This window comes from Hibiscus syriacus, unplaced genomic scaffold (genome assembly GCF_006381635.1).
Source record: "Hibiscus syriacus cultivar Baekdansim isolate YM2019G1 unplaced genomic scaffold, ASM638163v2 tig00110909_pilon, whole genome shotgun sequence".
NCBI classification, from domain to species: Eukaryota; Viridiplantae; Streptophyta; class Magnoliopsida; order Malvales; family Malvaceae; genus Hibiscus; species Hibiscus syriacus.
The window spans coordinates 73483-101367 of NW_024062909.1; the positions used below are offsets into that span (position 1 = coordinate 73483).

The 27885-nt window shown below is 33.1% G+C and overlaps 1 protein-coding gene across 1 annotated transcript; it reads left to right on the top strand.

Moving 5' to 3' along the window:
* Window positions 1-2696: 2696 nt before the first annotated feature.
* Window positions 2697-3253, top strand: LOC120146294 (uncharacterized mitochondrial protein AtMg00810-like). Its single transcript, XM_039159895.1, has 2 exons — window positions 2697-3043; window positions 3142-3253. The coding sequence occupies exons 1-2, from the start codon at window positions 2697-2699 to the stop codon at window positions 3251-3253; spliced, it is 459 nt and encodes a 152-aa protein (XP_039015826.1).
* Window positions 3254-27885: the final 24632 nt, after the last annotated feature.

Below are 27885 nucleotides of genomic sequence, written 5' to 3' on the forward strand. Positions count from 1 at the left end.
ATTTACTGATTTCGAGAAGATTTCTAGAAATGATGTTCAGATCAATCCTGAAGCAGTTCAAGAAGAACTAGGCACACCAGAACTGAGACGCTCCTCCAGAATTCCTAAACCAACCCAACGATATTCTCCTTCTTTGCACTACTTGTTGCTGATTGACAATGGTGAACCAGAGTGCTATGATGAAGCAATGCAAGTGGATGATTCAGTAAAGTGGGAGTCTTCCATGAAAGATGAGATGGACTCGCTTATGTCAAATCAGACGTGGGAATTAGCTGAATTACCACCAGGTAAGAAAACACTCCATAACAAGTGGATTTAAAGGATCAAAGAAGAGCACGATGGGAGCAAACGCTACAAAGCGAGATTGATTGTCAAAGGTTTTCAGCAAAAAGCAGGTATTGACTACAATGAAATTTTCTCTCCAGTCGTGAAACTGTCTACAATCAGACTGGTGTTGAAAATTGTAGCTGCAGAGAATTTACATCTTGAGCAGTTAGATGTAAAGACAGCTTTCCTTCATGGTGATTTGGAGGAAGAAATCTAATATGAGGTAGCCAGAAGGCTTCATAGAGGCAGGAAAGAAAAACATGGTATGCAGGTTGAAGAAGAGTTTGTATGGTTTAAAACAAGCTTCTAGACAGTGGTACAAGAAGTTCGATAGTTTCATGAGTAGCAGTGGTTTTACCAGATGCCAAGCAGATCATTGTTGCTACATTAAGAGGTTCAATAATAGCTTCAATATTTTATTGTTGTACGTTGATGACATGATCGTTGTAGGCTCAGACATGCAAGAGATTTTACACTTGAAGCAAGAATTGTCGAAGCAGTTTGCTATGAAGGATCTGGGCGCTGCAAAGCAGATTCTTGGGATGAGGATCAAGAGAGACACAAAGTCGGGGACTTTGATATTATCACAGGCTGAGTACATCAACAAAGTACTCTCCAAGTTCAACATGCAAGATGCTAAACCAGTAAGTACACCTTTAGGTGTTCATTTTAGACTCTCCAAAGAACAATCACCAAAGACGGAGAAAGAACGTGCACACATGGTGAAGGTGTCGTATGCCTCAACAATTGGAAGTCTAATGTATGCCATGGTTTGTACCAGACCAGATATTGCTCATGCAGTGGGAGCTGTTAGCAGGTACATGAATAATCCAGGCAAGGTACACTGGGAAGCAGTCAAATGGATCCTCAGATATCTGCGGGGTACTATAAACAAATCACTTTGTTTCAAAGGTAGAGATACGATACTGACAGGCTATGTAGATGCTGACTTAGCCAGAAATGTCGACATCAGAAGAAGCACTACAGGGTATGTCTATACTCTCGGAGGAACTACAGTGAGTTGGGATTCTCAACTACAGAAGATAGTTGCTCTCTCCACAACTGAAGCAGAATATGTCGTTGTTATGAAAGCCAGCAAGGAGATGGTTTGGCTCCAAAGTTTCTTGGAAGAGTTAGGCAAGAAACAAGAAAACAATGTCTTATATTGCGACAGTCAAAGTGTTATCCATCTAGCAAAGAATCTGTCTTTTCATTCCAGGACGAAGCACATACAATTGAGATATCATTTTATCCGATCTCTTCTGGAAGAAGGGATTTTGAAACTTGAAAAGATCAGTGGAACTCAAAATCCGGCAGACATGTTGACAAAGACGGTGACTACGGACAAATTGAAGTTGTGTTCAGCTTCAGTTGGCATGCTAGAATAACAAGACTAGAAATGATGCTGCATCGATTGAGGTGTGAAGATAAATTAAAATTAGTCTTCAAGTGGGAGATTGTTGAAATTTCTTCAAGCAGCCGACGGCTACAAAAAACAAGTGGGGGGGCTGCTAATTTTTATTATTATTTTGTAATAGGGATAATTATAAAATTGAGTCATTGAACTTTAGGGTATTTACAATATTAACCCTTAAGTTTCAACTATAAATACCCTAGCTCATTTAGCTTCAAAATCATCCCAAAATCTTATAGTTCTCTCTCAAGTGTGTTTTGTAAACACCTGTAAATTTTCTCTTTAGTAAAAGATCTACAGCAGTCCAGAGACGTAGGCAAAATTGGCTGAACTCCGTTATCAATTTTGGGTATTATTTTTTCTCTTTTATTTCGCATTCTCACTAATCTGGTTATAGGGAAATTACTTGTACTCGGTTTATTTCCCAACAACCTGATGGTAAAAATGTTATTGGTTAAAATGGGTGTTTCAAGACGAAATAAAATTCACATGGAATCATCTAGAAGCACAAAGATTGGTTGGTGGCTATGGGTATGCATAGCAACAAGGCATTGATTTTGATGATACGTTTTCTCCCATTGCTTGCTTTGAAACAATGAGAACCTTTTTAGCCATTGTTGCGCAATCACGTTGGCCTATTTTTCAATTTGATGTCAAATTTGTCTTTTTACATAGCGACTTGGATGAGGAGATATATGTTATGCAACAAGATGATTCGTTATCGAAGGGATGGAAGATAAAGTGTATAGATTGAGAACGACATTGTATGATTTGAAGAAGGCATCTTGAGCTTGGTACAACAAAATTGATTCATTTTTGGCGAAATGGATTTCAAAGAAGTGATAACGAGCCTACATTATATCTCAAGAAGAGAGGTAACATTGATTTGCTGCTTGTTTATCTGTATGTTTACATGGGTACATATGCTTCTCTTATTAATGAATTTAAAGTAAACATGATGCAAACATTTGAGATGACAGATTTGGGTTTGCTACATTATTTCCTTGAGATAGAAATTAAGGAAAAGATGGTGTTCATTTCTCAAAGAAAATATGTTGCGGACCTTCTCAAGAGATTTAACATGTTAAGTTGCAAGATGGCTGCTACTCCAATGGATATTAATGAGAAATTACAGTTGGAAGATGGTACAGAGAAAATAGATGCAAAAGCCTTCAGAAGTCTGATTGGTGGTCTCATTTATTTATCTCATACTTTTTGTGATAACAGGTCCTCTATTTATCAGAACATGAAAGTTGGTATTCTCAAGCCCTCCAGTTTTAGTACTAGAGATTATGGAATTTGGTATTCTCAAGTTCCTAATTTTAGGTTGTTGGTTTCAGTGATAGCGATTGGGCATGTTTATTGGATAACATAAAATGTACTTATGGATATGTTTTCAGTCTTGGTTCAGGTGCCATTACATGGAGTTCGAAAAAACAAGTTGTGATAGCACTTTCTTCTTCAGAGGCAGAATATGTTGCTGCCACTTCTTCAGCATGCCAAGTGATATGACTTAGGAGACTACTTGCCGATATGAGTCAAGAGCAAAAGAATGCAACTGAAACTATTTTTTCAAACATATCATACTTCTCCCCCTTTTTGTTAGATCAAAAAGAATTCAACTTTAAAGTTCTAAAATAACATTGGAGAGTAAGTGATAAACTTGTCATTAAAAACATTTGAAAAATCAAAGCTCGCCATCAAAAAGTGCCTTAAAAAAATTGACTTTAAAAAAAACTTGACACTTAAAAAAAATTGAATTTCAACAAAGAGTAACAAACATGTTAGCAGCAATTGAAATTCAATATACCCAAGTCTAAAATACTTTATGCAATACCAATAATTGAAATTAAGTACATGTGAATAAAACTTTCAAAAATGTTATGCATTTGAAGAATTTGATATCAATTGTTAGAAAGATATCTTTAACATTTAAAACACATGCATAAACATTTAAATTTAGGTCAAAATTTTAAAATTTGTAAAAACAAGGCATTTGAAAAGTTGATATCAATTGTTAAAGAGATATCATTTGCATTGAAAATGAATTTTGACCAAAATTCATTATGATGAACTAAAAATTATGAAAAATATTAAAAATTTAAAATGTTCATCATAAAACTTTTTCAACATACATGAGATGAAAAACAAAACATAGCCATTTAAGATCAAAACTCATGCATGCTTAAAACTAAAGGAGCAACCAAATAATCAAAATCAAAATCATTAAGCTTAGAGGTTACCCATTCCTTTTCAAGTGTGGCTAGAGCATTTGAATAACTTCACTTTGATCACCATTGCTCCACACACCTACAAGAGACATTTAAGTAGATTTTGGTATCCAAATTGCTTTGGTTTCTTGAACATTAGTTTCAATGTCCCTTGTTCCCTTAGGAACTCAAACTTGTCTTATTTTAAAAGATTTTATTTTCTTTATGGGACAAGTATTTTCTAAATGACCATAAAAATGACAATGTGAGAATTATCCATTTTTAAACATAATGATTTGTTTTGAGAAATTAATTCTTTTTCTTTTGTTAAGCCCTCAAGCTTACATTTTAAATCAAAATTTTCTTTTTCTAAATCATTGATTTTGACTTTTGAAAACTCTAAATCATTTTTCAAAATTTCATTTTGATTTTCAAAATCAATTCTTGTTTTCAAAACCAAATCATTTTCAACTTTGAGTTTTGAAATTAATTTCTTATATTTGGAATACATGGTCTCAAATTCCAAATAGAACTCATAATAAGCATATTGTAACTCATCAAAAGAATATGAATTTAAATCATTTGATTTAGAAGATACAATTGAATCTCCTTCAATGGCCATCAATGTAACATCCCAAATTATGGGTTAGTGACCAAATTGTAAAGTTTCAGAATTTGATGACTAAAGTAGAAGAATGAAATAGTTTAATGATTATTGGATATATATGATGAAGGTTATTTAGTAATTATTAAAGGAAATAAAGGGCAAAAAGGTCAATTAACCAAGAAATGAATTAAAATGGGATTGGTAAGGATAAATACATGTGGAAAGGGAGAGAGTTCTCCAGAGTTCTCTTCTCCTTTCTTCTTCTTCTTTACGTGGAAGCCAAGAGCAAAGGTAAGTTTGATTTAGCTTTTGATTTCTTGAAAGTTTTAAGTTGGATTTGAGTCTTTGAGGGTTATATAAGCTTAAGGAAAGCTTATATAAGTTTAAAAAACTAAAGAGAGAGAATTAGAAAGGAATTTCTATTAAGGGTTTATAAATGAACTTTTGTTATAGAAAGGTTTTTGAAGTTCTAAAGTTGGATTTGACTTGTCAAGGGTCTAATTAAGAAGTTAGAAGCAATTGAATGGAATTTGGAACATGTTAGAAATTGAGTATGATTCTTGAATTTCCATATGAAAGATGGAATTTAGAGGTTAAAGATGAGATAAATGAAAAATTAATGAGTTTAAGTATGTAAATGAAAGTTAGGAATATGAAAGGGGTTGAAATATGAAGGATTTAATCCAAAAAGAATGAATTTTCGGGTTCAAAAAGAGGTTCTGGGCAGAGTGCATCGATGCACATTCATAGTGCATCGATACATCAAGGTTAAAACCCAGAAATCGTTTGAAGGTGTATTGATGCACAGGAAGTGCATCGATGCACTCTTTTAAAATAAATACATCGAATGCAATTCGTGCATCGATGCATAAGTAGTGCATCAATGTATCCCAGAAATAATACAACATCGAATACATTTTATGGACCGATGCATCAGTAGTGCATCGATGCATACCTTCATTAAAAGATGAAATTGCCTTTTCTCTTAGTCTAAAGAGTGAACCATTAGAGTATATTAGTTATAATACTAATATAGATCTATGTATGATGATGTAGATATAGAACGTGATCCCGTTCTGGATCAATTGAAGGATTATAATCGAATCAAAACAAAGCTAAGGTGAGTGCACATTCTCTAGTATATGAGGTTCAAGGGAAAATAAGACTTGTGATAAGTCTATTTCCAATAGTGAAAAACATGAATTCATAGAAGTATGTATTTGTTATGATTTATATGTGTGCATGAGTATATGTGTTATTGATATGAATATGGTAAGTAAAAGGGATTAATGGTGATGATAAGAATAATAATAAGGATAATGAAATGATAGGTATATGTGAATATAGGTATTGATATGTTTTGTATGTATTGTAAGATGATATGTTTATGTGATAACATGATAAGATGACAATGAGTTACATGTCATATGAACACATGAGAAATGTTATGAGCAATATGAAAGAGAAAGTATATGTGATACATGAGGGTGAATCATATGTTTATATGAATATGAACTCATATGAGAATTGACATGAACTACGTGATTACATGTATATGTGAATGAAACCATGAGCTTATATGAATATATGATATGGTTACACATACATGTGGTATGTGACAGAAGAGAAATAACAAGTGATATGAAATGTTATAAATGATAATGCCCATGTTATGTGATATGAGAGCTAGGGGTATAGTTGGCATGCCAAGAGTCGAGGGTATACCTATGTTCTACGGAACATATGGACAGCATTACCTATGTCTTTCGAGACATATGGACAGTATACCTATGTTCTAAGGAACATATGGACAGTTTACCTAGGTTCTTCGGAACCTATAGACATTTGCCAAGGATCTTTATGACCTCTGGATAGTTATCGAGGATCTTTATGACCTCTGGATTGGTCCTTCGGGACATATATGTATTCTTTGGAACATGTGTGAAGTCTGGTGAGACACATACTTGATCCTTGGCATATGTATATGATTCTTAAGGAATGATATGTGGTCCTTCGGGATATTTATATGAGTTGTGGTGACAACATATGTATGCACAACCTCAATGTACTCACATACCTTAAGTTCTCACTAGTGTACATGGGCTAATAAAGAGATTAAACAAACATACTGAATGTGATATGTATACGATGGGTTTATAAATGGTTATCAAAAGTAAGTGGTTTGAAATGTGTTACATGAACCATATGATGTTATATGTGTTTCTTAATGATAACGATAGAGATTATGATAATGATGGTATATGTTTATGTATGATTTATGTTATATGAAATATTATATGTTTTATATGCCTCACTAAGTCATCGACTTAGCGTGTGATTGTTTCACACGTAGGTTTGGAAAGCGAAAAGAGAAGTAAAGAGGAACAAGGCAGGTCAGTTCTCCTTACCGAATGTCAGATCAGAAGAGAGGTGAATAATATGTATATTTTTTATATAAAGTTCTAGTTGGCATGTAATCAAAAGAATATATTGAATAAGCTCTGAATAGTTTTGTAAATGATTTGAATAAGTTAAATGTATAATTTTTTTTAAAATTACTCACTATTTTATACGAATAAAGGTTTGAAAAGTCAATACGACACTTCGGACTCGTATCCGGGTCGGATACGGGTTGGGGGTGTTACATTTAATGGTATCAGAGCTACGGTTTAGCCGATTCTAGGCTTAAATCGAAGTCAAAAGTGTTTAAAAAGTGTACATGCCAACTCAAAGTGAAAAATTCTGATTTGATAGTGTAAGGAGTATGCTGTCTTGCTAATAAAAATAGATTATTATGTGATAATAGAAGTATGATAATAAGAGCTTCGAACGAAGTGAAAGGTAATAAACCTGAAGGTAATAGCATTTACCTACCCTGGCCAGGCAGGGAGAAGAGCGAACACCTCAGGAAATGCCTGTATAAAATTTGGAAAATTATTCTTCATATTGAAGAATGTTCTGATGTGTTTTCAATTTATACTTCTTTAACTCATAGAATGAATGTATCAAATTAGTTGATAAAGTTGCGAGCAACCAAGTTCAAGGGTGGATTTGAGAAAGGTTCTATTGTTATAGACCTTTGGTTGAATGATATGATAGAAGGTTTTCATTTCTTCAAAGTGGAGATGTTGAATTGAGTAGTTTTGTTACTACTTTGGTAAGTTAGAGTATGGTGGACAATTGTCACCATAAGAACGTCAAAAGATTAAATGATGTGATTAAAATTGTATAAAATTTCAAGAATAAGTGCATTGATGACCAGTTTATAAGACGGATGAAACTGGAATACACGAGCTTGAAACAAGAGAATTACACCTTGTATGAGTATGATTATAAGTTTATTAAGCTAAGCAGAATTGCTACTGAGTTAATTCCGACTGAAAATGATACATGTGATTTGTTGTTAGAACTTGCGCCTTAAATTAAAAGAGTGTTACTGGTTTTGAATTTGTTATCGTTTCAAGAAATGGTTAATTGTGTTAAAGCTTTAAAGAGAAAAAGCTCAGAACGAAAAGTTTGGAGAAATAAAATCTCAGATGATTAAGAGAATTAGTGTTTCATAGAATTTTAGCACCATCAAAGAAAGGTAGAGAGTCTGGTTCAACTTTAAACCAGACATGAATTAGTTGTATTCTCCGTCAGAGAATCAAATCAGATGAGAGTTCGACAGACTCAAACAGTAGGTTTGATCTTGAAAGATTAAACAAAGAGTTAATTGAGGATAAGTCAGGGTTAAAGACAACCCTTGTGAATTGGGTTAAAAGCTCTTTCAGAAGTTATGTAAATCGAAGCAGAAAAAGTATTTTAAATGGATTAGATGAGTATTGAAATCTGGTGATATTTTTTTTACAAGTGGAGAAAATATAGGTATAAGAATGGTAAAGAATAAGGTTTTGTGCAAGTAAAGTTGACTATCAAAGTAATGAAAATGTGATAAGGAGTGATAGTTAAGGATAAATATATGTTATATAAAAGAGCATGGGAGTATGAAGAACATGATATGGTTTAGTTATAAGACAATACGGATTATAAAAAGGATAAATGGATAAAGACCAAGGAATGGATTAAGTGTTTTGCTAGAAATTAAATAATGTGAAGGATAAGAAGTATTTTAAATGTATCAAGTGAAGTAGATACTGTTTTTGTATTTAAGATGGAAAGAGTTAGCGTAGGCTAACAAGATTATTGGACGGAATGTATTGATATTACAGAATTTCAAGATATGGTAGGTTATGATAACCAAATGTGAAGTGAATCTGGATACAGTTGTATAATGTGATTATAGTAAAGTGATAAAGTGAAGGACGTGAGAATTCAAATGTTTGAGTAAAACTAAGGATTGATAAGAAGAGTTTAAGTATGGGTACATCAATGATCAATTTATAAATAAAGGAAGTTAGAATGTTAAGCTTGAATAATTGAAGTGACATGGTGTATGAGATTAAATGTTTATTTGATTAGTTGATTAGTAAAGTTATAAAGATATAATAAAGACTGGTAATCAGAGATAAGTTTAAGTGATAGGAAAAGAGTATGTGAACATGAAAGAAAGATATGATTGGTGTATAAGAAGATTTTGAGTTATGAAGAAAATGAAAGGATGAAGTTTAAAGAATTAGGTGTGATAAAGATTATGTTGAGATATAGGTTATAAGTTTAACCAGAAGTAAGAAAGGTATGTCAGGTAATATGAGAAATTGTTTAGTTATGCAAAATATATGTTTAATCAGTTATGATGAAGATTTAAGGTTATGTTTCTTGGTCAAGTGGATGTAGTCAGAGAAATGAATAAAGATTTATATGTATTAAGGAAGTTTTGGAGTCAGTCAAGTAAGGATAAAATAAAAGTTTGGTGATTCTTGAAAGACAATTGAAGATTGACAAGGAATTTGATTGATTTATGAGTTTGAGTAATAAGAATTAATGTTATTGTCTATCTGATAAGTGACATGATAGGAGATATAAAGTAAAAAGGTAGTCGAATAATTGAAAAGATAAGAACCAAGTTATTAAAGATGATACAAAAGATTAAGTTCAGAAAGCAGCATGAGAACGTTAGAAGATATGTCCTTCTCAGGATGTGCAGTGAAAATTCGAGGACAAATTTTTAAAAGGAGGCGAGATTTGTAACATCCCAAATTATGGGTTAGTGACTAAATTGTAAAGTTTCAGAATTTGATGACTAAAGTAGAAGAATGAAATAGTTTAATGATTATTGGATATATATGATGAAGGTTATTTAGTAATTATTAAAGGAAATAAAGGGCAAAAAGGTTAATTGACCAAGAAATGAATTAAAATAGGACTGGTAAGGATAAATACACGTGGAAAGGGAGAGAATTCTCCAGAGTTCTCTTCTCCTTTCTTCTTCTTCTTTATGTGGAAGCAAAGAGCAAATGTAAGTTTGATTTAGCTTTTGATTTCTTGAAAGTTTTAAGTTGGATTTGAGTCTTTGAGGGTTATATAAGCTTAAGGAAAGCTTATATAAGTTTAAAACACCAAAGAGAGAGAATTAGAAAGGAATTTCTATTAAGGGTTTATAAATGAACTTTTGTTATAGAAAGGTTTTTGAAGTTCTAAAGTTGGATTTGACTTGTCAAGGGCCTAATTAAGAAGTTAGAAGCAATTGAATGAAATTTGGAACATGTTAGAAATTGAGTATGATTCTTGAATTTCTATATGAAAGATGGAATTTAGAGGTTAAAGATGAGATAAATGAATATTAATGAGTTTAAGTATGTATATGAAAGTTAGGAATATGAAAGGGGTTGAAATATGAAGGATTTAATCCAAAAATAATGAATTTTCGGGTTCAAAAAGAGGTTCTGGACAGAGTGCATCGATGCATCAAGGTTAAAACCCAGAAATCGTTTGAAGGTGTATCGATGCACAGGAAGTGCATCGATGCACTCTTTTAAAATAAATACATCGAATGCAATTCGTGCATCGATGCATAAGTAGTGCATCGATGCATCCTAGTAATAATACAACATCGAATACATTTTATGCACCGATGCATCAGTAGTGTATCGATGCATACCTTCATTAAAAGATGAAATTGCCTTTTCTCTTAGTCTAAAGAGTGAACCATTAGAGTATATTAGTTATAATACTAATATAGATCTATGTATGATGATGTAGATATAGAACGTGATCCCGTTCCGGATCAATTGAAGGATTATAATCGAATCAAGCAAAGCTAAGGTGAGTGCACATTCTCTAGTATATGAGGTTCAAGGGAAAATAAGACTTGTGATAAGTCTATTTCCAATAGTAAAAAACATGAATTCATAGAAGTATGTATTTGTTATGATTTATATGTGTGCATGAGTATATGTGTTATTGATATGAATATGGTAAGTAAAAGGGATTAATGGCGATGATAAGAATAATAATAAGGATAATGAAATGATAGGTATATGTGAATATATGTATTGATATATTTTGTATGTATTGTAAGATGATATGTTTATGTGATAACATGATAAGATGACAATGAGTTACATGTCATATGAACACATGAGAAATGTTATGAGCCATATGAAAGAGAAAGTATATGTGATACATGAGGGTGAATCCTATGTTTATATGAATATGAACTCATATGAGAATTGACATGAACTACGTGATTACATGTATATGTGAATGAAACCATGAGCTTATATGAATATATGATATGGTTACACATACATGTGGTATGTGACAGAAGAGAAATAACAAGTGATATGAAATGTTATAAATGATAGTGCCCATGTTACTTGATATGAGAGCTAGGGGTATAGTTAGCATGCCAAGAGTCGAGGGTATACCTATGTTCTACGTAACATATGGACAGAATTACCTATGTCTTTCGAGACATATGGACAGTATACCTATATTCTAAGGAACATATGGACAGTTTACCTAGGTTCTTCGGAACCTATGGACAGTTTCCAAGGATCTTTATGACCTCTGGATAGTTACCGAGGATCTTTATGACCTCTAGATAGGTCCTTCAGGACATATATGTATTCTTTGGAACATGTGTGAAGTCTGGTGAGACACATACTTGATCCTTGGCATATGTATATGATTCTTTAGGAATGATATGTGGTTCTTCGGGACATTTATATGAAATTTAGTGACAGCATATGTATGCACAACCTCAATGTACTCATATACCTTAAGTTCTCACTAGTGTACATGGGCTAATAAAGAGATTAGACAAACATACTGAATGTGATATGTATACGATGGGTTTATAAATGGTTATCAAAAGTAAGTGGTTTGAAATGTGTTACATGAACCATATGATGTTATATGTGTTTCTTAATGATAATGATAGAGATTATGATAATGATGGTATATGTTTATGTATGCTTTATGTTATATGAAATATTATATATTTTATATGCCTCACTAAGTCATCGACTTAGTGTGTGATTGTTTCCCACGTAGGTTTGGAAAGCGAAAAGAGAAGTAAAGAGGAATAAGGCAGGTCAGTTCTCCTTACCGAATGTCAGATCAAAAGAGAGGTGAATAATATGTATATTTTTTTTATATAAAGTTCTAGTTGGCATGTAATCAAAAGAATATATTGAATAAGCTCTGAATAGTTTTGTAAATGTTTTGAATAAGTTAAATGTATAAAAGTTTTTAGAATTACTCACTATTTTATATGAATAAAGGTTTGAAAAGTCAATGCGACACTTCGGACTCGTATCCGGGTCGGATACGGGTTGGGGGTGTTACAATGAGGCATAGGTTGGCTACTTCATCTTCATAATTGGAGTCATCTTCATCACTCCAAGCCACCACAAATGTCTTTTTCTTGTTTGATCCATTCTTCTTTAGACAAGGACATTCATACTTGACATGCCCCTTTATTTGACAATTAAAGCACATCGGGGGACCATTCTTCTTTCTTGGTTCATGCTTCACTTCCTTGGAAGACATGAATCTCTTGAACTTTTTGAAGATCTTGGTCATCTCTTCTTCTTCTTCTTCGTCTTTATCCACCTCTTCACTTGAATCTTGATAGCTCTCATTGGTGGACTTAAAGGTAATGCCTACCTCATTCTTCTTCTTGTTTTGCTTCTCTTCATCTTCTTCCTCTTCCGTCACCATCAACTCATGAGTAAGAAGAGAACTAATCAACTCGTCGAGAGTAAGAGACTTTAGGTCTCTAGCTTCGATAATCGTCATCTTCTTCGATTGCCAAGACTTTGAAAGAGAGTAAATCATCTTCCTCACAAGCTTCTCATTAGAGATAACTTCTCTAAATCCCTTAAGACCATTGACAATCACGAAAAATCTATCTGTCATAGTTTTGATGTCTTCATCTGGTTTCATCTTGAAATTCTCGTAGCTATGGTTGAGAAAACTTATCTTGGTTTCTCTCACTTCATTGGTTCCTTCATGAGTGACTTGGAGCTTATCCCATATCTCATTGGCATTGGAACAAGAAAAGACTCTTCCACATTCATCCGAGCCTAATGCACAAAAGAGAATGTGCATAGCCTTAGCTTTGAGTTTGAACTTCTTCTTCTCTCCATCACTCCAATCGTCCATCTCACTGGTTGGAATGTAGCCTTTCATGATAGAGTTCTAAGCTCCTAGATCGTTGGCTTGAATGAAGAGCATCAACTTATTCTTCCAATAGGCATAATTTACTCCATTGAAGTAGAGTGGCTTGTTGACTGTTTGTGAATCTTCAATATAGTAGGCACCGGATGTTGAAGTTATTTCGTTGTCGGTTGAGTCGGGAATCAGTAGGGATTCTTCGAGGATTGTCTCATGGTGATTAAACCTTCTAATGAGTCAAGCTCTGATACCAATTGTTAGGATTATAAAGAGGCTCAATTGAACAACTGAAAAAGTGCAAAGGCGGTTAATAGATAAAAATGTGATTAGGGAGTAAGGAGAACAAAAGATAGAAAAATTTGGCACAAGGATTTAAAGTGATTCAACTTATTAACCAAGTCTACATCCACTACCTTAGCTCCTTACTAAGGATTTTCTAACAAATTTACTAATTTGTTCTTTCTTTTTCAAGGACAAAGAGATAACCTTTACAACTCCCTATCTTTTGAATTGGCTAAGATAGAACCAAAACCCTTTACAAGGAAAAAGAATGTAAACAAATAAAACCTCTAAAAAGGAAGTTATTTACAAGAATTTAGATCACAAGAACAAAATATTTACAAGAGAATTAAAATAAAGAGTGAAAAGCTCTTCTCTTGTGTTTGAATACTTGGATAGGTGTTCTAACTCTTCTTCAAGTGTCCTCAACTTGTTTTTATATGTTGGAATGTTGTTGTGGTCATTTCTAGCCGTTGGAGATGTTTTAGAGCTATTGGGGATCAATTTTTGTGCAAAATAAAGTTACGTAGAATAGAGGGTATCGGTACTCCTAAAAGGAGTATCGGTACTCCTAAAAGGAGTATCGGTACTACCTTTGTTATATTTAAATCAACTAGTCTTTACTAGCTTTGGGGCCTAATGGTATTGACACTATGCCTATGGTATCGATACAACTGTACAAAGTAGTATCGGTACCCATTTGGGTATCGGTACCATTTTTGTATCCTGAAATTTGAGCATTGCTGGTAGTATCGATACTTCCCTTACCTTTGGTATTGGTACTGTTCATTAGGTATTGATACTGTAAGAACAATATCGGTACTGCTTGTCTAGAAAAACGTTTTGTGCTCAATTCCAAGATTTAAGGACTTGAATTATTTTTGAAAACTTTGAACAAATTCAATTCAAGTCCAAAAATATTTTTCCTTAAATTGTTATATCAAAATATATTCAACAATTTCCTTAATAAAATGTTTAATGAAAAATATACCAATTGTTGGAAAAAATGAAAATGTTTAGCTCCCCCTTTTTCATTAAGAAATTGAATTTTTCAAACCATATCACACTTCTCCCCCTTTTTGTTAGATCAAAAAGAATTCAGTAAGTGATAAACTTGTCATTAAAAACATTTGAAAAATCAAATCTCTCTCTCAAAAGTGCATTCCAAAAAAAATTGACTTTAAAAAAAACTTGACACTTAAACAAATTGAATTTCAACAAAGAGTACCAAACATATTAGTAGCAATTGAAATTCAATATACCCAAGTCTAAAATACTTTTTCAATAAAGCTTTCAAAAATGTTATGCATTTGAAGAATTTGATATCAATTGTTAGAGAGCTATCTTTAACATTTAAAACACATGCACAAACATTTAAATTTAGGTCAAAATTTTAAAATTTGTAAAAACAAGGCATTTGAAAAGTTGATATTAATTGTTAAAGAGATATCATTTGCATTGAAAATCAATTTTGACCAAAATTCTTTATGATGAACTAAAAATTATGAAAAATCATTAAAAATTTAAAATATTCGTCATAAAACTTTTTCAACATACATGAGATGATAAATAAAATATAGCCATTTAAGATCAAACTCATGCATGCTTAAAACTAAAGGAACAACCAAATAATCAAAATCATTAAGCTTAGAGGTTACTCATTCCTTTTCAAGTGTGGCTAGAGCATTTGAATATCTTCACTTTGATCACCATTGCTCCCACACAGCTACAAGAGACATTTAAGTAGATTTTGGCATCCAAATTGCTTTGGATCCTTGAACATTAGTTTCAATGTCACTTGTTCCCTTAGGAACCCATACTTGTCTTATTTTAAAAGATTTTCTTTTCTTTATGGGACAAGTATGTTCTAAATGACCATAAAATGACAATGTGAGCATTTTGTCATTTGTAAATAATGGGTTGTTTTGAGAAATTAATTCTTTTTGTTTTGTTAAGCTCTCAAGCTTACATTTTAAATCAAAATTTTCTTTTTCTAAATCTTTAATTTTGACTTTTGAAAACTCTAAATCATTTTTCAAAATTCATTTTGATTTTCATAATCATTTTTTGTTTTCAAAACCAAATAATTTTCAACTTTGAGTTTTGAAATTAATTTCTTATATTTGAAATTCATAGTCCCAAATTCCAAATAGAACTCATTATAAGCATATTGTAACTCATCAAAAGAATGTGAATTTAAATCATTTGAGTTAGAAGATACCATTGAATCTCCTTCGATGTCCATGAGGCAAAGGTTGGCTACTTCATCTTCATAATTGGAGTCATCTTCATCACTCCAAGCCACCACAAATGCCTTTTTCTTGTTTGATCCATTCTTCTTTAGGAGAGAACATTCATACTTGACATGCCCCTTTCTTTGACAATTGAAGCATACCGGGAGACTATTCTTCTTGCTTGATTCATGCTTCACTTCATTGGAAGACATGAATCTCTTGAACTTTTTGAAGAGCTTGGCCATCCCTTCTTCTTCATCGTCTTCATCCACCTCTTCACTTGAATCTTGATAGCTCTCATTGGTAGACTTGAAGGCAATGCCTATCTCATTCTTCTTCTTGTTTTTCTTCTCTTTATCTTCTTCCTCTTCCTTCACCATCAACTCATGACTAAGAAGAGAACCAATCAACTTGTCGAGAGTGAGAGACTTTAGGTCTCTAGCTTCGATAATCGACGTCTTCTTCGATTGGCAAGACTTTGAAAGAGAGTAGATCGTCTTCCTCACAAGCTTCTCATTTGAGATAACTTCTCTAAATCCATTAATACCATTGACAATCACGAAAAATCTATGCGTCATAGCTTTGATGTCTTCATCGGTTTCATCTTGAAATTCTCTAGCTATGGTTGAGAAGACTTATCTTAGTTTCTCTCACTTCATGGGTTCTTTAATGAGTGAATTGGAGATTATCCCATATCTCCTTAGCATTGGAACAAGAGTAGACTCTTCCATATTCATCCGAGCCTAATGCACAAAAGAGAATGTGCATAGCCTTAGCTTTGAGTTGGAACTTCTTCTTCTCTCAATCACTCCAATTATTCATCTCGTCTGTTGGAATGGTGTAGCCTTTCATGATAGAGTTCCAATCTCTTAGATCGTTGGTTTGAATGCAGATCATCAACCTATTCTTTCAATAGGCATAATTTACTCCATTGAAGTAGGGTGGATTGTTAACCGATTGTGAATCTTCAATATAGTAGGCACCGGAGGTTGAAGTCATTTCTTTGTCGGTTGAGTCGGGAATCGGTAAAACATCTTCTAGGATCGTCTCAAGGTGATTAAATCTTCTAATGAGTCAAGCTCTGATACCAATTGTTAGGATTATGAATAATCTCAATTGAACAACCGAGAAAGTGCAAATGGGGTTAATAGATAAAAATATGATTAGGGAGTAAGGAGAATAAAAGATAAAAAAATTTGGCACAAGGATTTAAAGTGGTTCGACTTATCAACCAAGTCTACATCCACTACTTTAGCTCCTCACTAAGGATTTTCTAACAAATTCACTAATTTATTCTTTCTTTTTCAAGGACAAAGAGATAACCTTTACAACTCCCTATCTTTTGAATTGGCTAAGATATAACCAAAATCCTTTACAAGGAAAAAGAATGTAAACAAATAAAACCTCTAAAAAGGAAGTTGTTTACAAGAATTTAGCTCACAAGAATAAAATATTTACAAGAAAATTGAAATAAAGTGTGAAAAGCTCTTCTATTGTATTTGAATGCTTGGATAAGTGTTCTAACTCTTCTTCAAGTGTCATAAACTTGTTTCTATATGTTGGAATGTTGTTGTGGTCGTTTCTAGCCATTAGAGATGTTTTGGAGCTGTTGGGGATCAATTTTCGTGCAAAATAAAGTTGCCCAGAATAGAGGGTATCGATACTCCTAAAGGGAGTATCGGTACTACCTTTGTTATATTTAAATCAACTAGCCATTACTAGCTGTTGGGGCCTAATGGTATCGATACTATGCCTATGGTATCGATACTACTTTACAAAGTAGTATCGGTACCCATTTGCGTATCGGTACCATTTTTGTATTATGGAATTTGAGCATGGCAGGTATCGATATTTCCTAGTGATCGATACTTCCCTTACCTTTGGTATTGGTATTGTTCATTAGATATCGATACTGTAAGAACAATATTTGTGCTACTTGTCCAGAAAAATGTTTTGTGCTCAATTCCAAGCTTTAAGGACTTTGAATTATTTTGAAAACTTTGAAAATTCAATTCAAGTCCAAAATATTTTGCCTTAAATTGTTATATCTAAATATGTTTAACAATATTAACCAGAGTAATTGAAAATGTTATTACTAAATAATTAATTGAATTAGAGATAAATTCTAATGTGAATTTTATTTTATTTAACAATATAATTATATTGTTATGTTGATACATGTCAATTCTAATGTGAGTTTTATTTTATTTTTATTTATAGAGTCAATTTTCTATTTCTTAAAAAATACAAAAATAAATGGTTATAAAAATCTTCAAACATGTTTGACTCCATATCCACCTTGACTTTATAGAGCTCTTCTAGCAGAATTGGTAGTGTATAATAATTTTCCTATTCTTTTTTAACATTAATTTTAGGTGAAGTTTACTTCCCTCTATCATGTTATATTCACAAAAATACTATTATTAATTGTATAACTATTTTTTATATTTTTAAATTATATAATTTTATGATGATTTATACATAAATTTTAATTTTTATAAGACTTATAATATTTATTTAATTTATTTTATAAAAAATGGTGAAATTAAATTAGAGTTTAAGGTAATTAGAGATAAATATATAAAATAAAATTTGTACAGGATGGACGAGTTCATATTTATATAAATAAACTCAACTTAAATTTGAGGTAAAGAATAATAATATATTTTTAATTTTCTAGTAATTTAATTTTATTTTTAATATTAATTTTTTGAACATTTTTATATTTAAATTTAGAATATTTTTATTTTTTCTAAAAAATAATAAGCCCATGAACTTAAAAAAATCAAATTGACCCTCAAATTCAACAAACAAAACTAATTTAACTCATCTGTCACACTACCAATCATCTTGAACTGCAACATCATAGCACTAGTTGTCACATAAGTTCTGCAACACTCAACAACAGAAATTATAGGTCAAATGACCATATTGGGTTTATTTTTTAAGTTAACGATCATATTAAATGTAAAATAATTCGAGAACTACATTGATTATTTTAAAATATATATATAAGAACCTCACGTACCTTTTTATCGATTTAAAAAGAAGAAGAAAGAGAAAATAAATATATTTGTAGTAAATAATTGGAGATTCGGTGGGTTAGATGTGAAATGTTTGACCGCCCACCCCTAGGGGTGTTCAAATACCAAACTAATTCGGTTAACCGACCGAATCGAATTAGTTCGGTTATTCGGTTCGGTTACCGAATTAGTTCGGTCGGTTACGGTTAAGAAAATTTTTAGAATTCGGTTAACGGTTAATTCGGTTCGAATTCGGTAATTAACCGAAATTAAATTTTAAATATTAATATATTATATATAACATATGGGCTCAACCCAAATCATTTAAAACCCAATTAATAATTTAAGATCCAATAACTTTTAAACTTAAATCAATATTAATTAATTAAAAATATATACATTTTTTATTTTATATTATATATATTTAAATTAATTGTAAACTGTTTTTAATTAAAAAATTAAATATTATTATATAAAATATGGGCTAAGCCCAAACCATTTAAAACCCAATTAATAATTTAAGATCCAATAACTTTTAAACTTAAATCATATTAATTAATTAAAATTATCTAAATTTTTATTTTATAATTATATATTTAAATTAATTATAAACTTTTTTTATAAAATTACCTAACATATTACTATGAATGTTATATTATCTTGTTTAGTTTTTTAGCAGGATTATAAGATTAAAATATTGATTGGAAGAATAAGATTACCTGAATATATATTTTACTAAATTATCCTTGTGATATATTTAATTTTAACAAGTTACACTTTCAATGTTAAATTAAAATAATTACATAAAATTCATAAAATTATTTTTATTACACTATTTAAATTTCATAAAAATTTATATTTAACATATTATCAATATACTTAATATATTAGATAATCTTCAATACAACCATATTTCACAACGAAAAATGACACCACACTATATATTATTTTAAATGTATGTAAAAAATATAGTGCTCCAACGTGCAAATTTTATTTATTCGAAAATGCTTCAATCTCTTAGTCTCTATCAGGCCCATGAATAGAGGATTCTAAACAAACATAATTCTAAACGGGCATCCTAAATCAATTAACACAAATATAAAAGTAACCACTAAATAGTATATTTAAATTATTAATATTATAGGTATCATAAATATATATTAACAAAAATATATTAAATATCAAAATACTATAAATATTAAATGTATGTAACGCTATTTAATAAATTAATTTAAAATAAAATATTTAAAATTTATATTGCAATTAATTAGCTATCTAATTAAAAATATACAAACTACTTTTTCATCTCGATGGGAATCACTTCAAATCAAACATGAGAAAGGATTCCAAAAAGATTATTACCCCTAGATGATCTTTTTACCGAACCAACACCCCGTTAATGCGATACATCGAAACACATCACTAATTGAATTTTTATTAAGTAAATATTAAAAGGGTAAATTATACATTTATACTTAAATTTTCAATTTTATTTTGTTTTAATACATAAACTTTTTTTTTTAATCATATCAATTTCAATTTAATACACATTCTTTAAAAATTAGTGAATCACTGATGTGACATAACATATCAAATTTCTTTTTTTTAAATGGAGATTTCCTGATATATCACCGTTGAATAGATATTTCTCGATCAGCACCGTTCCGACTATATTTCCCAATCTAACACCCTTTGCAGAAAGGCGCGACCCTTGCAACGTGCTTTACGCTGATTGGTGCCACGTGGGGTAGGCGCCCCCTGAAGCGCGCTTTATGCGACATGGTATATACGTGTCTACATGGGGTATAGCGCGGTGCAGGGGCCGCGCCTTACCCCAGAATCTGCCATGCGTCAGCAAGGCGCCCCCTGCAGCGCGCCTTAGGTATAATTACCCACCTACCCCGACATTTCACACCCCATCATTTCCTATAAATACCCACATCCTCAATCACTTCATCACACCAAATTCTCTCAACTTCTCTCAAATACTCTTATAATCTGTCTAAGGTATATTTTATTATTTTTAATATTTGTATTTAATTTCTTAATATTTTATTTAATTAATTTTTTTTGCAGATAAAATGGAAGACGATCTACTTCGCTTGGATGAAATCATATCTCGACACTTTGCTGATACGGTAACATTTTAACATTTAAGTTAATTTAAATTATTAGTAATTATTTGTTGATTTATTTAATGTATGATTATTAGATAAAGAATTAATTTTGCAATTATTTAATTTTAGGAGAATAACCGTGTATTAAAAACATTTATTAGGAATCTTAAGTTAGTGATACCTAGCCGTGTCTTGTCGTATTTAGTAGAGCTTGGATTCAGTTACATAGGTAGATATCAAGGTCATTGTAAGATAGAACCAGACTTTATTTCTGCCTTAGTAGAGCGGTGGAGGCCGGAGACCCACACATTCCATCTTCCGTGCGGAGAGTGCACGATTACACTTGAGGATGTTGCTATGCACCTGGGGCTTCCGGTGGATGGAGATGTGATATCGAGGATCGTGCAATGTTCCTGGACTGCTTTGTGTCGGGATAATCTAGGACGTGTCCCGGAAAGTTTTAAACGGTGGTCGGATACCGTAAATTGGTTAGATGCCAATTTTCGAGAGTTGAGCGATGACACGTCAGATGATGAAGTTAAAATGTATGCACGGGCATGCATAATGCAGCTGATAGAAGGGTTGTTGATGCCAGACAAATCGCACAACCATATTCATTGTATGTGGTTGCGACATCTTGTCGACTTTCGTCTGGCCGAATCACTCAGTTGGGGCTCGGCAGTTTTGGCTTTATTGTACAGAGAGATGTGTCGAGCCACTGACTACAGGAGAAATGCTATCGGTGGATGTCTCCTCCTGCGGCAGTCTTGGGTATGATATCAATTACCCTTTTTATGTCCCGTTGTAAAGAACTCATTCGTATTTCCGCTACTCTTGAGGTAATTATAAAATTGATTTTGTATATTAATCATTTTATATAGCGTATAATAATTTTTTTTTCTTGAATAGGTGGTCTACTGATAGGAAAAATCATCAAGAGCTACCTGATGATTTAGAAAAAATTAGGGTGCTCATCGATCAGAAGGCTGACATACAAGTATGAATTTAAATGTTTAAAAATCGATTTTAGATTATAGTTATATAATTAGATTATTATTTTGATAAAAATTATATATATTTGTTTAAGTTTGAATGGGTGTCATATTCTAATGATGATGTGAGGACGGTGATCCCACTTGAGTTAAGGGCCCATTAGATTTTGGATGGCGATGGATATGATGCGACACAGAGACGCGAGAACCGGATACAGATTGGCTGGTGAGGCATCATGAGTGGGTCGTGTTGTGGGAGGATCGACATCGGCGCCTTCCCCGTAGAGAGCCCATTTATGTTGATGACTTGACGGTTGGTGATGATTATTATGAGTGGTTCAACAGAAACGGGAAACCATTTTTGCTTCCCGAGGATGCACGAGGGCAGACATTTCCACGACGTCGACAGAGAAGTTCACCGACACAACACCATCGTCCCCCGACTCGTAGACGAAGAGCAAATGCTTCCAGTTCATCCTCAGCTGCACCAGTAGGACCTTTACAACAGCCACCATCTACAACAACTTACATACCGTAGCCATATGTTATGCCGCCACCGCCATTCCCTTACCCGATGTCGCCGCCGCCGCTATCACCTTGTTTTATGACCCCGCCACCGCCACCTTCACAGAGTTAATTGAACTCTCCTGGAGACTATTATGGGTCTATTTTTGTAGATTCGACTTGGGGTTTATATGCTAGATATTTGGCAGGTTTAGCTTCATCACCCATGGCCGCAACACAGATACCTCATGTACAGTTTTCACACTCAGCAATGTCTGGGTTTTATGAGTTTTCCCAGTTTTCGCAAGCCGGTGGGATAGTCAGTCATACACCTCCAAGGTCCTTATTCTATGGAGGTGCTTCATCGTCATCAGCTCCTCATCAATAAAATTTAGCTGCTCATGATGACGACGACGACGACGACGATAGTGGTGATGATGACAGCGAGGAGTCACAACCAGTGATACGAAGAAATCCTCCTCGAGACCAACAGCCACCGCCCTGGGGAACACATTCACGTCGCAGACATCGATAGATTTTGTTTTTTTTATTATATTTGTATTTAGTACTTTTTATTGTAGTTGTTTATTTGACTTTTTTTATTTATCATTTAATATTTACTTTAAGTTAATATGGTTGGATTTATTTTAATTTATTTTGATAAATTTGTTGGACTTTTTGTTAATTTATTTTGCTTAATTTTGTTTATTACCATTTAATATTAGTTACTGTAATTTGGTTATCATATACCATTTAATACTTATTGTATCATTGATATCAGTTATTTGTTAATATAACGCCAACGTCCAATCTCGTATAATTGTATCGTTTTTTAATCTTCATCAGTGGTTATCGAATAACATTAACTTGAAGTAAATGCAAATTAAAGTACAATAATTATTAATTGATAAACAACTACATCATTTCCACATCAATTGTTACTTGATGACAACAGAAGTGAACATGTTTTTCTAGTGTGTCCTGGGTTTCTACAATGCTCACATCTTCTGTCTTGTCTAGATCTTTCTCGAATATCCATATCGCAATGAGTTCGATTGGAATTTGGACGACCACGCTCCCTCAATAAACTCAGATTTGGTACAATCGGAAGCTAATCTTGAACCTCATCAAGGTCTTTGTCATTACCTATGGGGGGAACTCAAATTCGTATACCTTAAAAATTCATATAGTAGGTATACGTGATCCAAAAAATGGTTATAGTCTTGACGTGTATGCGAACAAGCTGCTATCACATGAGAGCATGAATATTTCAGAGCTTGAAAAAAACCCGCAGTCGCACGTTCTATCCCTTAGATTTACTCTTAACGACACAGCTTCAATCCCTTGAAGAGATCGCGACAACTCTGTGACACGAAACATTTCATGCCTTCTAGAGAAACTTGTTACAGACATCCCATTTGATGCAACAATTTTTTTATGTAGATCTACAACTAATCTAGGGTGATACACATAACCGCCTTGCATCCAAGTTTGAGATTGTCCCCCGAGCTTCGAAAAAAGCGCCCCCAAACAAAAATATGTAGTCTTTACCAAAGCCGCTACAGGTAAGTGACGTGCACCCTTTAAGGTTGAATTGATTGCCTCTGCCAAGTTGGTCGTCATGTGTCCATATCGATATCCACCATCATATGCGTTCGTCCACATTTCTTTATCGATGAGGCTGATTTAATCGTATCCTTCCTCGTTCTTCGCCCGTAAATATTGAAGCATTGATTCAAAGATTCGAGGAAGTAGTTCGTAACCTGATAAAAAAATGTATAACTTACTAACATGATCAAAAGGATCGAAAGAAAACAAACTACATCAGTTTCACTTACCCATGCGCACAAGTAATTGACGCTCATCATTCTTCTTGTATCTTCCATGGTAGTTCGCAACAATGTGTCGGAGACAATACCTATGTTGGACAAAGGGTGGTTGCCACATTGGAACCAAAGAATCCATTGCTGCTTTGATCCCAACTCTACAATCTGAAATGACACATATTTTTTCCCTCGTGATAATATGTGCACGTAAATTTCGGAGGAAAAAAGCCCAAGAATCTGTATCTTCTCCTTCGACAAAGAGCAAAAGCAACTGGAAGAATGTTGTGATTGCCATCTTGGACAACTACCAATAATAAAACTTGCTTGTATTTTCCATACAAGAAAGTCTCGTCGATCTGGACCACAGGCTTGCAGTATTTGACAGCATTAACGCACTGTGGGTAAGTCCAAAAAACCCGATAGAATTGGCATCGATTGCGGAGAACTCGATCATTATGGTATGCATAGGAGGTTTCAAAGTCCACAGTTGTCCCAGGATTCAACCTCCGCACCAGCCTAAACCAGCCTGAAAGTTCGTTGTAAGATGCATCCCATTCTCCATGAAGTTTGACAATGGCATTTTGTTTTGCCAACCAAGCTTTTTTATAGGAGGCAGTGTACCCATACTGCGATTGTATAGCTGGAATCAACACAACAACAACTATACGAGAGCTTGCTTTTACCATGGGCATGATGGCTTGACATATCACTTCAGAGTCCAAGTTGGGATGATCTTGGTTGACCCCTCCAGCACAACATGTGTGAGGATCGTTGTATACTGTTAGTTCCCATCTGTTGTTTTTCCTCTTCCTTTTCGATACACGAACCATCCAATTGCATCCGTTTTTGCATCGGGCACAGTAGCATACATATTTTTCTGTCGTGGAGCGGTTGACTCTCGATTGAACAGAATTACAGATATTGTAATTTTTTATAGCCATCATCGCTTCTTCTTTGCTTGAAAACTCCATGCCTAAATATAACCCACCATTATTTATTGATGAGTAATATACATAGTCACCGTGATGAGGCATATCCGCAAATTCTAGCCCATACATTGCACCATAATCAACTTCATACATGTGTGCTGGAGGGTCAGTTTGTGCCACATTTGCTGGAACTTCATCCATATCATCATCATAATCGGAGTTGAATTACGGTGATTCTGGGTGAATGAATAGTCCAGTCTCAGCACCATCCGCACCAGGCTCACGAAGCGGTTCTTCTGATGGAGATGATGGTTCCTCCATGCTCTCCACATTTAGGTCGAGGAACCTACTACTTGCATACCTTCCCATTGAACTGGAAGGCATATCGACATTCAGATTGAAAAAGCTCGCAGTCGAATGCCTCCCCTTGGAGCTTGAAGCCATCGTGTCAAATGGAAACTGCACAGATTATTGCGTCGATGGAATCTCTATATTAAGGTCAAAGGGATTTACAGATGAATGCCTTCCCCCTTGAACTGGACGCATTGTTGCCATACGGATTGTTCGTCGACCCACCTCGGTACATATCATAAGGAGTTGCGGATGAATGTCTCCCCATTATGGCATTAAAATCTTTACACATTACTATCGTCGGGCTATCAACTTGATCAACCTATTCAGCCAGCCCATAGTGGGAGCTTAATGATTGACCCCGAACAATACACACTTGAATAAAATTTTCATACATCTCAATATCGGCGTATGAATAATTACTTTGAGCTTAAACCATTATTTCAACATCATCATTGTTCAAAAGTTCAAACGATGTATAAGTTAATGGCAACAATGATGTTGGAAATATGTACTGCAATGACGACATTCTTCTACTACTTCCAACATGAATCTTCCTCGAAATATTCGTTATTAGCTCCTCAAGAGTTATGTTTCTCTTCAATGATATTTTAACACCCTCATTTGATACTAAAACAATGCCGATTTCATCTTCTCGAATTTCTCCATCATAATAAACAATAGCTGAAAGTCGCGCCATTCTTTGAGTTTAAAAGTGCATCAATATTATATCTACAAAAAAAAACTGAAACAATGTTGATTAAATAAATAATATATGAACGAAAATATAACATAATAACTTTTTTACACATAAACGTAAATAATTTAAATAATATAATTTTATATTATTACATGTACCGCAAAACTATTTCGACGTATATTCCCGCTTTCTAATTTTACAAACATAGAAATTAATTGACAACAATTAGTATAATATTTTTTCAAATAATCATAATAAACAATAAGTATATAATAAAAAAATATCACAAAATTACCTTATAACGAAAACTCGCACGAACTTCTGAATTAAATATGAGAAGATTGTTGGATTGTTGTATTAATTTTTTTCTAATCGAGAGGAGATGTGAGGAATTACCCCGGGGAAAGGGTATTTATAGCCGAGAAAAGCTACAAGACGCGGTACCTGCACCGCGCCTTATATAATTATATCAGATAAAGCTAAGGCGCGACCCCTGTTCCGCGCCTAATAATTGTGTTAAAGGTAAGGCACTGCCCCTGCCCTACGCTATACTCCTAGGTGGCCTAAGGCGCACCCTCGGGGCCGCGCTTTACACACATGTATACCATGTCAGCATAAGGCACGCTTCAGGGGGCGCGCCTTACCCCACGTGGTACCAAATCAACGTAAAGCGCATTGCAGGGGTTGTGCCTTTCTGCAAAGGGTGTTAGATGGGGAAATATAGTCTGAACGGTGCCTGATCGAGAAATATACTGTTCAACGATGGTATATCAGGAAAATTGCCGTTTTAAATACATCACATTTCTCTTTTTTTGGTCAACATTTTTTAATTAATCTTAGACGAAGAAGATATTCCTTTTAGGATTTCGGTACGTCAAAAATTAAAAAATAATAATAAAGATATTTATAAATCATTTGAGATTACTAGTAAAACTTAAATTTTAATGTTTGTTAAAAAGACTTAGGTAATTGTACCAATTTAATATAATTTATTCATAAAATTATTTTAAAAATAAAAACTAAGAAAAAGTAGAACAACTAATCAGTAACAATTCCAGAAAAAAAAAATTATGAGAATGAACCAATATAGATATACTAGAAAACTCATCTAACATAATTCATATATATTTTTAATCTAAAAATATAATAAAAATCACATATATATATATATATATATTAAATCTAGAAAAATACATTAATTGGACCAATATAATATTCTTAACGTAATTCATACCGTATTTTTATTTAGGGCAAACAATCTTTTGGTCACTCACATATTACTTAATTTATGTTTTGATCACTCAACTATTATTTTTTCAAATCATACCTAACGTTACGTTTTGATTCTGTTTTGGTCACATGCTATTAAAAAATTAACAGTAATGCTAACATTATATTTTTTTAATTATTTTTCAATCTTGATATGATATTATTGTCGTGACCGTCTTTCGGGTGGGCCCCAGAATTGGGCTTTGACTTGAAATAATGGGTTAAAGTCGCCACCGACCACTTTAAAACGAATTTAGGTGGGTCGGACACCATCTTACCTGATCTGCGTTGTACCAGAAATGTGTCGGGTTTGAGAGTCGATTACAGTCAAGGAAGGATTAGCACCCTTGAACCGCCCTTTCGGTATCAATTAATTTATCGGTTGTCTTTAATTGTGAAAATTAATAATTTAAATCAAAATTTATAAATCCGATTCGAACTACTTACCTTTGATTGAGTGGAAATTACTAAAAAAAGTCAAAAAAATATGTTAGACAACAAAATAAAAGAAGTATTGAATTTAGAATTAATTAAATAGAAA